We start from the raw sequence: 15074 nt of genomic DNA on the forward strand, positions 1-15074 counted from the left end.
ATATTTTGGGTGGCAGCAGTTTGACAGGAAAGTAGCAAGGGTGAAAAGGTTAAAAAATGGCACCATTGTCCCATCTGGATCACCTTCCCTCGGCTGCTTCTTTGAAAGATTGAAATGCAACCCTTCTCAAGCCTGCAGTTTAAAAACTCCCTCAGTGCAGTCCTCTGTCTTTTGGAAAACATTTCTGGGTTGCTGTTCCCCTGCCTAGACAGGAAGGAAGCGTGCGTTCTGCAGTTTGGACACTAGGCTGGCCACAAGCCATTCCTTCTCTGGTGCTTCTTATTTCCTTCAGCTATGCCAACCTGAAATTAATTGCCACACAGATTGCTTCTGGCATGAAGTATCTGTCCTCCCTGAATTTTGTCCACCGCGATCTGGCTACACGCAACTGCCTGGTAGGGAAGAATTACACAATCAAGATCGCTGACTTTGGCATGAGCCGGAACCTCTACAGTGGAGACTACTACCGGATCCAGGGCCGGGCCGTGCTCCCCATTCGCTGGATGTCCTGGGAGAGCATCCTTTTGGTAAGCCTCATCTTGCACTTCCTCTTAGAGCTGGTGTCTACGCGGAGCCTGGATTCATCCTTTCTCTACCGAAAAGCCAAAGACTTTTTATATATGGGAAGGAAAGGAGGAGAATGGGTCGTGGGCTAGGTGAATATTGAAGGTACACATTCTTAAGGTTTTTTAAAATTATACTTTTAATCAAGTTTGTGGAATCCAGTTTGATACCATGGTTGGCTTTGTTAGCATCCTGCAGGAATACAAATTAGAATCGCCACTCTGTTTTTAAAACATTCCTTTGCCCCATCATGCTTTTATTTCTCTGATTGAACACAGGCAATTGACCTTTCAAGGGTTCCTTCTGATAGCAAACTCCCTGATGGTGACCACAGAAAGGAGAGCTAAATTTGGCAAAGGCCTGAAAATAACAGCTTCTTTCAACATGCCCTGCAATTCCAGCTGTGCTTCTCCACCAATGAGGGACTGAGAACTAGACTACCAAACTAGACTGCCCCACAGCCTGAAAAAGTGTCTTCTGCTGTTGCCACATATTTTTCTCCTGGAAGTCTCTTTGGGCTCTTGGGAGATGTACATCCCTGGATGTTTGTAAGTGCATGTTTCTAAATGGTGTCCTTTCTTCCTTTCTCCCTCTCTCCCACCCACCCATTTATCCATCCAGGGCAAGTTCACCACAGCAAGTGACGTGTGGGCGTTTGGTGTGACACTCTGGGAGACTTTCACCTTTTGCCGTGAGCAGCCATATTCTCAGCTCTCAGATGAACAAGTCATTGAGAACACAGGAGAGTTCTTTAGGGATCAGGGACGGCAGGTATGGAAACAACAGGAAGTAGGAAAAAATGAAATGTACCAGGTCATCTGCTCCATTATGGGACACTTGCATGTGCTTTAGGTGAAAAAGAGGACAGGACCATTGCACTTTAAAGAGTGTTGCATGCAAGATCCCAGGGACTTACCCAGGGTTCTGTTTCCTTGAAATTAGGGGCAGTGGATGCTACGACATCTTTGATATATAGTTTATTTACACATATATGCAACCTGAGCCTAAGATGAAGAAGTTTACAGCATCAACACCCCAGAAGGTCACATCCTTGGATTCCAACAGAAGTCAAGTGTGGCTTCTTCCATGACCCTGCTTCCAGCCCAGCTCACAAACACCCCCCAATAATTACAAGGGACTCCGGCATCATGCAGGCTGAACCCCCAAATGCACAACAATACTTTACAGTGGTATCTCGGGTTACATACGCTTCAGGTTACATACACTTCAGGTTACATACGCTTTAGGTTACAGACTCCGCTGAGAAATAGTGCTTCAGGTTAAGAACTTGGCTTCAGGATGAGAACAGAAATCATGCTCCAGCAGCGCGGCGGCAGCAGGAGGCCCCATTAGCTAAAGTGGTGCTTCAGGTTAAGAACAGTTTCAGGTTAAGAACGGACCTCCGGAACAAATTAAGTACTTAACCCGTGGTAACACTGTAGTTGGTTTATAAGCTGCTTTCCCACAGTGAATTTTATCCGAAGCAGCTCACCACAAACACCAGCTTATCAATGTACCAAACATCCCCCTCGCAAAAAATGTTTACAAAATGTATCAATAAATTTGAGTGTCAAAAATATTTACAAGCACAATATTACAAAGAAATAATATAATCTTAATACATAAAATGAAAGGTAATTCCCGTGGCTTCCTTTCCTACCAGAATTGTGAGCTGTTTTAAAATAATTATAGATTAAATCTTGCACTTACACTCATCCAGCTGGCATCCCATAAATACAGTGGTGTTTTTGTTGTTGTTGTGTGCTTTTTTCCTTGACAGGGACTCAAGGCAGCTATGGTGCTGTGTTCTGGGGGGGAAATGGGAGACTTTAAAACAGGATAATAAATAAGCCATGATTAGATTCTGGAAAGATTTACAAACCTGTGTTGTTGAATAGAAACATGGATGAATGTGGGATTGAGGGAATGGATGCAATGAAGCAGAATATTATTACTGGAGCTTTAAAAATGGAGTCAGAAAAATGGGTGGGATGGGAAGAAAATCAGTGTGGCACTTCTGCTAGAATGAAGAACGTGGCTTCCATTCTTCATATGTAAATGAGGAGGGGAAAGATGCTCTTCCTTACCTAGTTATGATGAGGATGAACACAATGAAGAGGAAACATACTTTTTGAGCCCAAGTACAGTATAAATCATGGATGCGGGTGGCGCTGTGTGTTAAACCACAGAACCTAGGACTTGCCAATCAGAAGGTCGGCGGTTCAAATCCCCGCGACGGGCTGAGCTCCCGTTGCTTGGTCCCTGCTCCTGCCAACCTAGCAGTTCGAAAGCACATCAAAGTGCAAGTAGATAAATAGGTACCGCTTTATAGCGGGAAGGTAAACGGCATTTCCGTGCGCTGCTCTGGTTCGCCAGAAGTGGCTTAGTCATGCTGGCCACATGACCCGGAAGCTGTACGTCGGCTCCCTCAGCCAATAAAGCGAGATGAGCGCCGCAACTCCAGAGTCGATCACGACTGGACCTAATGGTCAGGGGTCCCTTTACCTTACAGTATAAATCAGGAAAGCTGTGATCTTCCAAATGATGTTTGACTTCAACTCCCATTGTCTCTGGTTATTGGAGCCAGGCACATCTGAAGCACATTTCTCCCCTTAAAAAATTCTGGGCACTGTAGTTTAACCCACACAGTTATAATTCTCAGCAACTCTCTGCATATCATAGTGCCCAAAATTACAGGTGAAACTCAGAATATTGTGGAAAAGTTCATTTATTTCAGTAATTCAACTTAAAAGGTGAAACTAATATATGAGATAGACTCATGACATGCAAAGCGAGATATGTCAAGCCTTTATTTGTTATAATTGTGATGATCATGGCATACAGCTGATGAAAACCCCAAATTAACAATCTCATAAAATTAGAATATTAAATGAAATCAGCCAAACAAGGATTGGAAATAGAGTAATATTGGACCTCTGCAGCAGGGGGGCGGACGCTCAGACAAGCAGTGGTTGGGGTGGTGGTGGCAGGCAAGCTGTGGTGGGGAGGGCAAGCGGGCAAGGTGGGTGGTGGTGGCGGCCTGATTTCCCATTTGCACTACGGCATGTTGACAATTTTTCACCCGTCTGGAAAGACTCCAAGCCTTGAGTAGTCCTTGCCTTGCAGATCATGCCATCTTCTTCTTAGAAGAAGGAAAACGAGAGTTCTCATGTGGTCTACTGGGTAGAGTGATTGGCCCTGAGTTCAAATTCCCCCAGAGCCATAAAATTATGTCAGCCTCTGATTAATCTTTCTCTCAGCCTCAACTTGTAAGCCATCCTGGATTCTTTGGAGGAAATGGGGCTACAGATCTGATTAATAAGTAATCATTGGTAAATGAAGTAGATTACTTTCAGCTACATTCCAGCTCTGCTGTTACATGCCACAAATGAAATCTGAAGTCTCCGGCTTCTAGTGTCTTTTTGAGAGGGGTTTTATCTGCCTTTATTCAGTATCTGTTCTGTTCTCTCTCTTTTTCCTATTTAAAGACCTACCTTCCACAGCCTGCCTGTTGTCCTGATCCTGTATATAAGCTAATGCTCAGCTGCTGGAGACGAGACACCAAAAACCGACCCTCCTTCCAGGAAATCCATTGCCTGCTCCAAGAAGCAACCACTTTGTAGTGATGCCTTTCCTTCATGCCCTAAATACTCTGGAGCGTCCCAGCCCATCTGCCCTCAAAAACTTACACATAGAACTGAAGCCACTTCACCTGGACTCACAATTTCTTTCAGTAGCGGAGTTGGGACTTTCGTTATCGGCCACCAAAGGAAAGGAAAGGAAAAAGATGGGATCTGACCAGGTCTACCACACAACCTCATTCAAGGTGCTATACTTTGGATTGGCAAAGACTGGGGGAAGGGATGCTATTTATCTTGTAATGTCATCGGTTCCGGTTTATGAATGGGTTTAGTCTGCGATGGGAAGAGGAAAACACGACTCTTATTTTCCTCTGAAGGAGGAACTTGAGATGTAGTCTGACTACACAGACTTGAGGTGGGAATAGGCAAACACACACACGGCTAGGAAGAGTGCCAGCACTTTATGCCCGGGGCTGTGTGTGTGTGTGTGTGTGTGTGTGTGTGAGAGAGAGAGAGAGAGAGAGAGAGAGAGAGAGAGAGAGATGCAATTCTGCCTGAGTGTAGAAAAAGAGTAGAATATGATACTGGATGTAGAATTTGGCTTCTTTAGCTCAGCTTTCATTTTAAATAGGAATAAGTTTTATGGTCTTTATTACCACGTCTATACACTTGAAAGCGTATGGACAATGCTTGCTGAAATCTCAGAAGCCAGAAAAATCGCTGAGGTAGGTTTCCAGTGGTTTGTGAGACAGTCCTAATGCACCCCCCCAAATAATTAACCAGATATGAAAAATTGTGCAGATTTGCCCAGCTTGCACATTTTACACAATAATCAGAATTTGGATCACTTTGTGCTGGTTAAATCTTCTTTTTTAGTGTGGAGTACAGACTGCCTCAATTTAGGGTTTTTTGTATGCTATATGAAATATAGAAATGTCTCCTGCTATACACTCCAGATCTAAAGCTTCTGAGAATCTCTCGATTTATCTATTTTAGAGCGCATGAAGATTTTTAATACTGTGTACAGTCCTGGTTTCTCCCATCTCAAAAGGGTTAACATAGAGCTGGAAAAAGTGCAGCAGAGGGCAACTAAAATGAACTGGCCAAAGTGGCCATTTGAGGCACTTTAGATTAGAAAATGGCAAGTAATGGAGGGCATGATAAAGGCTTAGAAAATTATTCACAGTGTGGAGAATGATAATTTTTTCTCACTATCCCTCATAAGGCTAGGACTCACAAGTATGCAATGAAATCTATGGCACATCAGTTCAAGAGAGTCAAAAGAGAGCGTTATTTCCTACTATGGATAATTATCATATGAAATTCAGTGCCACATTGCTTTGGTGATGGCCACTGGCTTAGATGACTTCGAAAGGGGATTAGATAAATTCATCAAGGGTGCAGTCCACAAGTGGCCATTAGCCATGACAGCTAGATTTCCAGCTTCAGGGACAGCTTATCTCCTAATTCCGGTTACTGGGACCAAACAGTGAGGTTCCTGTTTCTGGATTTCCCAGAAGCCTCTGGCTGGCTTTGGTCTGATGCTCCAAGTTTCTACTTATGAGGATACTTCACTTATTGCCCAGGCTTCACCTCTCTGTAGCATCCCATTCTTTCATCTTTTTTCTCCGGAGCCTCAAAAGCTCATGCTCCAAGCTGTTTGGAGAAGGGGAAAGGCCTATCATTTTGCTTCTATGTAATAGCTGCCTTCTGCAGAATAGATTCCTGGGATTGTTTAGTAGTAGGGCATGGTATCTACCAAAGTTCCCTGTCAAAATCTTTGTATTTGTACCTTCAGAATTTGTAGGCTGGCCCATAATAGCAATGGAAGATGCGTAGAGTTGGGATGTTCAGCTACAGCAGAGTAAGCGGCTAGATTTAGCCTTCAACAGTCAGGGCAGCACAACGTTGCAAAATCTGCCTTTTGGAATTGGGCTATATCTGGAATCTAGGGAACAGGAGAGCTCTGAAATAAAGAAGGCTGTCACCATACAAGGGTCTCTGCAGACAAGTCCCATTTTGATCGAGTCACAAGCTGATAGTGAGGCAGCGGAGGGGTGGCAGGTGGCTTGCTTGCTGAAAACCAGAGATAGTATGAAACCTCTTGAGGTGGCCTACTATGAGGGGATAGGAGCTCTTGCAAGGCTGCTACTCATTTCAGTGAGGCCTGGGCAGGTGAATGGTGAAGGGCTAGCAAACTGGAGGCAGTTGGGTACCAACCAGGGAGCTAGTCTGAAAGCAGCTGAGAACCAAACTAGGCATGAAGCAGGCAGCTGCATCTGTACTTACATACCTCTGCCTCCTTCCCATATAAAGTGGGAGGTTGGGGGAGGTCTGAGGAAAGAGCTGGATTCTTGGTCTTTCCTCCCCTGTATTATCTTCCCATGTTTCATCTCCCCAGCCAAGTTCACTTTTGCCATCGGACCAAAGCCGGGAGAAAAGTGTCTGAAGCAGCAGAGTAAAGGGAGGTGAACCTGAGGAGTAGAGAGCCAGCTTCTCTCAGATGCATGTACCTTTTGTTGTGGAAAAAACCAGACCCCACCCTCACACGCCCCACACTTTATACATGAAAGGGGCAGATGGGTGAACAAATGCGGCTATTTCCATCATGTCTGCTTTGGCCCTTGGCCTGCACAAGTTGCTCAGACTAAAGTGCCAGGCAAAATGAGTAAGTTTTATAGGATCAGGCAGTAATCTATTGGCTGTTTGTGTCAGCTCAGCCACAGGCCGATTGCAGGTCTTTTCAGCAAAGTGCCACAAGAAAGCAATGTGCTTCAAGACCTCCAGTGCCTTATGGGATGTTCCAGTCGATTATGTCCCATATTCATCGACAGGAGGGGGCGGGCATCCTGCTTCAGGCACCAAAACGCGTTGGGCTAGCCTTTTGTGAATGGCAAGCATGCTTCTTTCTTTTTGCAAGGCTTAGTGAGGTGAACCTGTGAGACTTTGTGATTTCAGATCTGAAAATCTTTGACTTCTTGCTCTTCTGGGTGTGGAGCATGGAGTTGTAATCACAGTCCTATGGCCTCCAATGTGGCAATTCACACGGGTGGGGTGGGAGCCATCAACAAACAGATGAAGCATATTAAGGGATGAATAGATGACCTCCTTCTGCAGCAGGACTTGGCACCAACACGTGGGTTCTGAACAAAGTCAAAATTGTCTCTATGGATCTGGAAACCATCTGGAAACCACAGCCCTAAAAGCATAGTTCTCAAGGTGTGAGGTAGGCTTCTGGGACAGCGCAGATAACAGAAAAGAGAGAGACAGATTGTTCCCTGAAACTGCAAGGCCAATTTGGGGTATATTTTGACTGGGCTGAGAGATGGATTGCATCCTTTCACTCCCAGTCAGTCATGGGTGGCTCGGTGCCTAATTTCAACATGTACTAATAGTTTGCAAAATGTGTATGTTTTGCTCTTTCTCTCATTTGGCACTGCTCTTCACTTTCTTGGGATCCATCATGCAAGGAACCTTAAATCATGCTGTGTCAGTCTTCCCGGTCACTCTTCCTTCCTTTCCCTTTGATCGCTAGCCAAGGACAGGGGGAACGAGCTCTTGCCAGGCTTCCTTTCGGTCTTTGTATCTTGGGAGGCTCAAGCATTCCAGTTCTTCTTTTCGGATTATCACCATCGTCAGCATCATGTTCTTTGTATGCTGCCTTTCCTTAGTTAAAGCAATGCTCAGGGCAGCTTACAACATGAAAATATTTACATAATTACGAACACAACTGAAACAATTATAAACAATGATTAAACTCATCCAAATGTACAAATCTGAACAATTTCCACATTAATCATAATAAGATCTAAAAATCAAGATAAAAATAATAATATCTATAACAGCAACAAAAGCCTTTCAGCACTTTTAGTGGTTGCTTCATTAAAATATAACTTTGTCAGACTTGACGCAAGTCACAGTCTGCGGGGAGAGACTGGCAGAAGTGAGGCAGACCTGGGCAGAGTGAAATAATCAGGATAACTGAGGAGTCTTCTTCCTGTGGTGTCAAACTCTCCACATACCCCTCTGTCCAGCATCCTGAAAGGCACCACGTTATTTTCCCTGCTAGAGGATACATTCTTGCAATTGCCATTTTACAATTACTTACTAAGATCTAAATATCTCACTTAGATGTCTGCACAAACAGCCTGGCTTCCTTCTGTGGGCTTTGCTGCTTCTGATTCAGTAGCATTCAGCTAATTTGCATCTTAGTGACTGCTCATTTGCTCATACCACAAAACTACTCTAGGGGTGAGGGAATTTTGGACCATGAAATGTGGGGAGGTAAGATGTGTGTCCATAGCTCATTGCCTTCCAATGTGCTCCTCACTTTTTAAGGATTTTTGAGGATTATTGCACTTTTGTTGGTAGCACTGGTACGTGCAATTAAGCACATGCTTGTTTTATTTTGTCGCCAAGGGAGTCTTGTAACTAGATTTTTGAAGTATGAAATCGCAGATATAACAAAGAAAAACAAACACCATAAACCCCACCTTTCACGTAAAGAGAAGAATCTACTTTTTCTCCCAACTGTAAAGTTGATTTTTTAATTTTTTTACCATAGTAACACCACATTATATGCTACAGCTTCCCGCCATTGGTGGTTTAGATGGAGGTGAAATAACTCATGTTTGTAAATAGCTTGCTACCTGATTGCTTATGGGAACTAAAAATTCCATCCAGGCTCCAGATCACCAGGTTGGGAAGGTTCTGTAATCCCCCCCTCCGCCTTCTAGTCTCTCCCTCCCTGCCTTTCTCTCCTATAAAAGGCTCAGGTGTATGTGTTTAAGCAGACATTTTATGAAATTATTCACAATATAGGTCATATTTGCACTACATAACAAATCAATTACTGAGACATCAAATAACACAGAACTGCAGTATGTCACAAGTGAAGATGCTGTCTTAACAACAACAATTTCTTTTTATAAATAATGCTATTGTATATAGGCACACTTTGGTCAACTCTTCATAAAGCACCTTGGTAGAAGCCTGGTTTAAAAACCGGGCTCAGGGCGGCTAACAGCAAATATAAAACATTGATTAGAATGCAACTTAAAAACAGCATAAAGCAGCATAAAATACAACATAAAATGCAGCATCAATATCAATAAAATTCAAAAATTCAGGGGTCATTTTTTTTGGGGGGGGGGGGAGAACAAAACCCAGTCAGTAGACATCAAATGATCACCAGGGCTAACTGGCCAAGTTGGTCCTACAAGGCCAGCAAGGAGACCAGGGAAGAATTTAAATGTGGGGTCCCAGAAAGGGTTTCTTCATAGAAGAGGACAGGGAAAAGGGAATAGAGGATCAGGCTAAGTCAAATTGAAGGCCAGGCGGAATAGCTCTGTCTTACAGGCCCTGTGGAAGGAGATCAAGTCCTGCAGGGCCCTAGTCTCGTGGGACAGAGCATTCCACCAGGTCGGAGAGGTCACTGAAAAAGCCCTGGCCCTGGTGGAGAATAGTCTGGCTTCCTTAGGGCCCGGGATCTTTAAGCTATTATTATTCATGGACCTTAGGGTGCTCTGTGGGACATACCAGGAGAGGCGGTCCCGTAAGTACGATCTAAAAAGTTTGGGAAAATAAAAAGAAAGTTTATTTTAGAGCAGGTTGTGTATTGCATCCATCACATTGCAAGTCGTCACCTACAAGTGGACCTAGCAAGGAACAACAGATGTTTCAGGGGGGAGGGCTCCTGTCTGGAGTGTGGGCCAGCTCAACCACCTACGTCTTTGTTCAGGATACTCTGTTCCATTAACCCCCTCCTAGTTTTCTGACACACACACAACTTCCCCCCAACAGATGCTCAGCTTTCTGTGGCCACTGAAAAGGGGTTGATAAAGGGGCTGCCTTACTGTCAGATCCAAAATTTGTTGTTGTTAGGGTCTGCTCAGTAGGTGCGGTGAGCCTGAAGCACCAACCCGCCCCCCCCCCCCAGGCACAGAGGCAAGTGTGCCCTTTCTCTGAGTACCAGCAAATGCTATTAAGTGTCATGACCACTGCTGAATATAGAGGTCACCTATTGCTGCCATAGCGAATAACCACTCACAGATTTTCCCTGCATGAATTTGTGTAATACCCTTCTAAAGCCAGCAGCCATCACTACAGCATCTGACAGCTAATTAACTATTATTGTTTGTTAACTAAAAGGTAAAGGTACCCCTGACCGTTAGGTCCAGTCGCGGACGACTCTGGGGTTGCGCTCTCATCTCACTCTATAGGCTGAGGGAGCTGGTGTTTGTCCGCAGACAGCTTCTGGGTCATGTGACCAGCATGAATAAGCCGCTTCTGGTGAACCAGAGCAGTGCACGGAAACTCCGTTTACCTTTTCGCTGGAGCGATACCTATTTATCTACTTGCACTTTGATGTGCTTTCGAACTGCTAGCTGGGCAGGAGCTGGGACCGAACAACGGGAGCTCACCCTGTTGTGGGGATTCGAACCGCCAACCTTCTGATTGGCAAGTCCTAGGCTCTGTGGTTTAGACCACAGCGGCACCCGCGTCCCTTGTTCATTAACTATGTACCATATAAAGAAGCAATGTCCTGGAACTCCTGCCAACCAGTTTCATTGGATAGGCGCAAGTTCTGCTATTATTAGCAAGAAAAACTTCTCTTTGTCTCCTTCTTCACACAGTGTATAATTTTATAAACCTCCCATCATATACCGCATTGCCAGTGACAAAATGACTATCATGGAGGGCATGTCATAACACAAAATTTGAGTGCAGCCACTGTGAAGCTTTCCCCACAATTGTATGGGAAAAGGCTTTGGGAAAATGTTCCTTGGCTTCTTAGCGTAAGACTAAAGGTAAACATTATATTAATCCTTTTTAGCATTTTCCACCAAAAATAATGTCAATAGCAAGCATAGCCACACTGTATCAAAAAACTAAACTCTGTCTTCACACATTTACAACAATTGTATCAAATAGAAAACTGGTCTTCAGAGTGCACTTCCATGTGTGGTTGTGCATACACACATTGATTTTGGTCATTTTGTGAATCTCAAAAGGGTTTCTCTCCGCCTCCTCACTGTGTTTCCCAGTATATTTCACTCCTTATTGACGTGTTGTCATAAATCCATATTTTGAATGTCGGCTGAGACAGATTATACAATTTTCTCCCTCCTGCAGTGCCTTTCAACTTGCTAGAATCCTTCTGGTTCCGCCGAAACAGCTTCCATCTTAACAACCCCAGTTGTGTTTTCTTTGGAGAACGGAATTTCCAACTATTGCACTTATGTAAATATCTGGAACATCAGATTCCCAATTCCCAATCCTTTCTCTCCCTTTAGTGGTTCCTTGTTGGTTACTTACATATTGTGGGTTCTTTGAGGTAGTCATATATTTCACATGGCTCTAATGCAGCTTGTAATCTTGGTGAAGGTTGGTTTTCGTAAGTGTAATTAACTGCAATAGACAATCAGATAGCCTGCCAGGTTGCAAATTGGAAAACAGATCTATGTTCAGTTCCTGATTTTAGCAGAGGCCAAGCCATGCCTCTTTCTCCTGCTGCTCATCTTCATTCCTCATCTCAGATAGCAATGCTTGTCACCCAGCAGCTGGGGAATGGGCAGAAAGGACCAGAGAAGGAAGCAGGAATGAGAAGCCATGGCGACTTCATCTCCCCACTGCATCATGGAAATTACAGGGGCAGCAAGCCCATAGATTCAATGTGGTTTGGATAGTAACTGATCTCCCTAGGAAGCACTGGGAACTGTGAGGTGGTCTGGGGAAATCTAGCAGGGAAATACCATCAAATACCTTTGTGAAACCATAATTTTGAGGATCTTTTGGGACAAGCCACGATAGTTCAGCTTGCTATTATAAATCTGATAGAAGATTTGTAGCGTAGATAATGTCCACAGAGTGATGGCCCTTATAACTCATCTGTGGTGTGCTTGTTGCACAGATGTTCTTCCCTAAAACTCCAGCTTCTGGAAACATAAAAATGTATCAGTTGGAGATATATTTAATATTTAGCAAAAGGGTTTGCTGGAACTCTTGTTTTACAGAAAAGCTAAAATATGTGCATCAGACACGACTTATAGATTCAGATTTCAAGTTTTCTAAAAGTTTAACCTTGAGCTGGTAGCATTAGTGGAAAAATTTAAGTGTGGGAATAATGCCCCCAATTTAAACAATGAGGCTTTTTTTCCTTTTCTGTTTTCTGACCATGCTGTAAATGATGATCCAGAGTGTTACAATGGGTATGCCTGAGTGGTATTATGCTTATGAAAGTTCCCTCAGATTCAAAGGTGATCGGGGTGCAAAACTAGTTGTACAGTTCTTTGGAACCTGGTCTGTTTATAATATGTTGTATGTTAGGCTTCTTGCTTGTAACGATAGTACAGTATTTGTCTTTTGGTTGTACTCCATTCCTCTCAATGCAGAGCACATTTTTCTGAGATATTCTGAGCTATCACTGCAAGTAATTGGCCCCTCTGCTTTATAGTGAACACCGGTAGCTGTGTTCCCTTCATCTCTAGTAAATATTAATGTCAGGCTGCTTAATATTAGTTTATGACTATAGTACTCATTCAAAAACAGCCCTGTATTTTGAAATGGAGACTTAAAGACCAATGTATAGTTTTTTCTTTATTTATTCTCTGTAAGGTCACATTGAACTGTATTCCTGTAAAATGATCCATTTGTAAATAAGATTCTTTAAAACTTCCTTGTGCTTCTGAAGTGAAAGTGGAGGGTGGTCAGTCCTGAGTTCATTGATCAGTCTTCATGGTTTAATGGCCTTGCAGATCTCAGTTTAGCTTCTCCCCAGCACAGTAATAATGGGGGGGGGGGGCGACACTACATTAATGGTGAGAAGTACAGTCTAACAGCAAAGTTCATGTTAATAAAGGAGGTTATTTGAGCAGCTGGAATGAAGAACGACTTCTGCCTCACCAACACAATGTATGGAGACATTCAAGGAATGTAGGGGCAGTAGTTGTGGTCTGCAGTCCACTGCCTAATGCTTGCCAAAGAGACTGTTCTACCAGCCACTGCCAAAAAAGAGGAAATGCAATGTCAAAAAGGGAGAGCAGATTTACAGATGCTAATCTGTTAATGAATAAAAGCAAATTTAGAAATAATTACTGCCAGTGCTATTTTTCTAGAAAAAGGGGTGCTGGAACTCACCATTAAAGCCTCCTTTATTTTCTTATAATGGCAATGGTGCCCACCTGAGAGGTGCCGGGACTGAGTTCCAGTGAGTTCTGGCTGGAAAAAAAGCCCTGATTACTGCAATTTAAATAGAAATTCAGTACATCTCACCACAGTGCAGAAGAGTGTGACCATGACATATGTGCCAGTCAGCTGTCCTGGTAATAACCACTGAATGGGCAACCTTGAGAACCCTGCTCTCTCTTCTTTGACAACACTACCCTTCACATGGAGAACTGTCCTTCATCAAGTAAGACACATAGCCACCCTACAACTGAGCCAGAGCAAGGAGCAGTCATGACACTGTATGGACACCATGACCTCTGGAAAAGCACCTCATCCCCAAAAACCACCACTTCTCCACAGCCTAGTAGAGCAAATGCCAGAACTGCAGGAGGGCCCAGCGCCAATGCTGCCTTGTTGCCATTGCAACTAATGTGGCTCAGCTGGATGGCAGCTATGTTGAGCCGAGTTTTGAATCTGTTCAGCGAACGAAGTGGCTGGCACTGCCCTTAATATATACATGTCAGAGCATCATTCATGAAGTGATGCTAGCCAGTGTCTCAAATGGGACCGAGCAATTCTTGTTTCCAGGGCCAGCCCAAGACCACTTGGCACAAAATGGTGCCCTCCTCCCTGGCAGGAAAGAGGTGGTGAGTGCACATCTATGTCAGGAACAAGGGGGTAATAAAGATCTGCATTAGGACCCGCTACCCCTGTGGATCCAGCTGCCCAAGGTGGTCGCCTCACCTTGCCTCATGGCTGGGCTGCCCCTGCTGGGTTCAGGCGGCTGCGCCTCCATCCCTGCTGGGCAGTTGGCCAGCACATACGCACAGAGCAGCCCCAGAATTCCACTCGATTCCTCAGCCACCATCACTAACAAGCAAGTGAGAGAGGGCCACATGTCACTTGGCCGGGACCGAGGCGTTCTCAAAGTAAAGGAAGGATTGAACTCTGATTAATAAGAATACACACAGAGGCTTGAACCAGCAAGACTCTGGGAAGGGTGCATATAATAATCTCTCTCTCCACCCCCTGGCCCAGGTCGTTTTATTCACTTTTTTACAGAGTGTTCTAAGAACCAATCAGATTTCTTCTGAGCATTTCAACAAACCCCACGTGGGGTTTAAACTACCAAAACTAATTAAGCATGGGGTAAATAAAACAGAACGACAAAGGAGTGCATTTGGCAACCCCGGGGATGATAAACAAGCAATATATATGATAAGAAGGATGGCCAGGAAGACAGCAATCATTATCACCTTCAGGTGAGATCTGTTTCCTGGCCCTAAGATTAACATCCTAAGATTAATAGAAAAGCTACATCAAAAGAAGCTGCCTACTTTCTTTGATGACTCAGGATGCCTGCCTGCAGTACGTGACTTGTCAAGAAAGAGAAATGGAACAAGGATGCAGAGGTGTGGATTGATCAAGAATCGTGTCAAAATAGTTCAAACCCAGTCAATGCAATGCTTTCATTGCTGACACAGATGGCTTACTCTATATTTGTTATACCGTATTTTTCATCCTATAGTGCGCACTGGCCCATAGGGCGCACCTAGTTTTTTTGTGGGGGGAGGAATAAAGAAAAAACTTTTTATTTCCTCCCCAGGCGCAAGGCTGGGGCGGGGGAAGCCCGACCCCAGCCCCCAGAACAGGCTGCTATCCGCAAGCCTAGGGAGCCCGCGGGAACTCCTGCCGGGCTCCCCAGGCTTGTGGATATCTGCCCAAAGCCCGGGGTGCGCTGCTCAGTGCGCCCCAGGCTTC

The 15074-nt window shown here is 44.3% G+C and overlaps 1 protein-coding gene and 1 long non-coding RNA gene across 4 annotated transcripts in view; one reads left to right on the plus strand and one right to left on the minus strand.

The window, feature by feature from the left end:
• DDR2 (discoidin domain receptor tyrosine kinase 2) overlaps positions 1–9295 on the plus strand; it is a 74072-nt gene extending 64777 nt beyond the window's left edge. Inside the window, exons 15-18 of one of the 3 annotated variants that reach the window (XR_014549823.1) lie at positions 293–527; positions 1186–1335; positions 4053–4646; positions 4686–9295. Coding sequence is in view for 1 of the 3 variants with exons in the window: in XM_083621381.1 (XP_083477507.1) it covers positions 293–527; positions 1186–1335; positions 4053–4187 (520 nt within the window). In the remaining 2 variants the exon portion in view is untranslated. Of the gene's footprint in view, positions 1–292; positions 528–1185; positions 1336–4052 lie in introns of all 3 variants that reach the window. The other 2 variants (XR_014549824.1, XM_083621381.1) reach the window with 2 other exon arrangements.
• A 3435-nt stretch (positions 9296–12730) lies between these two features.
• On the minus strand, positions 12731–14051 carry LOC310765887. The gene is made up of 2 exons (XR_014549843.1): positions 13284–14051; positions 12731–13147 (listed from the first exon to the last, which is right to left on the minus strand). It is a non-coding gene; the product is annotated as an uncharacterized lncRNA (long non-coding RNA).
• Positions 14052–15074: the final 1023 nt, after the last annotated feature.

This window comes from Podarcis filfolensis (genome assembly GCF_964270895.1).
Source record: "Podarcis filfolensis genome assembly, chromosome: 6".
In the NCBI taxonomy this organism is placed as follows: domain Eukaryota; kingdom Metazoa; phylum Chordata; class Lepidosauria; order Squamata; family Lacertidae; genus Podarcis; species Podarcis filfolensis.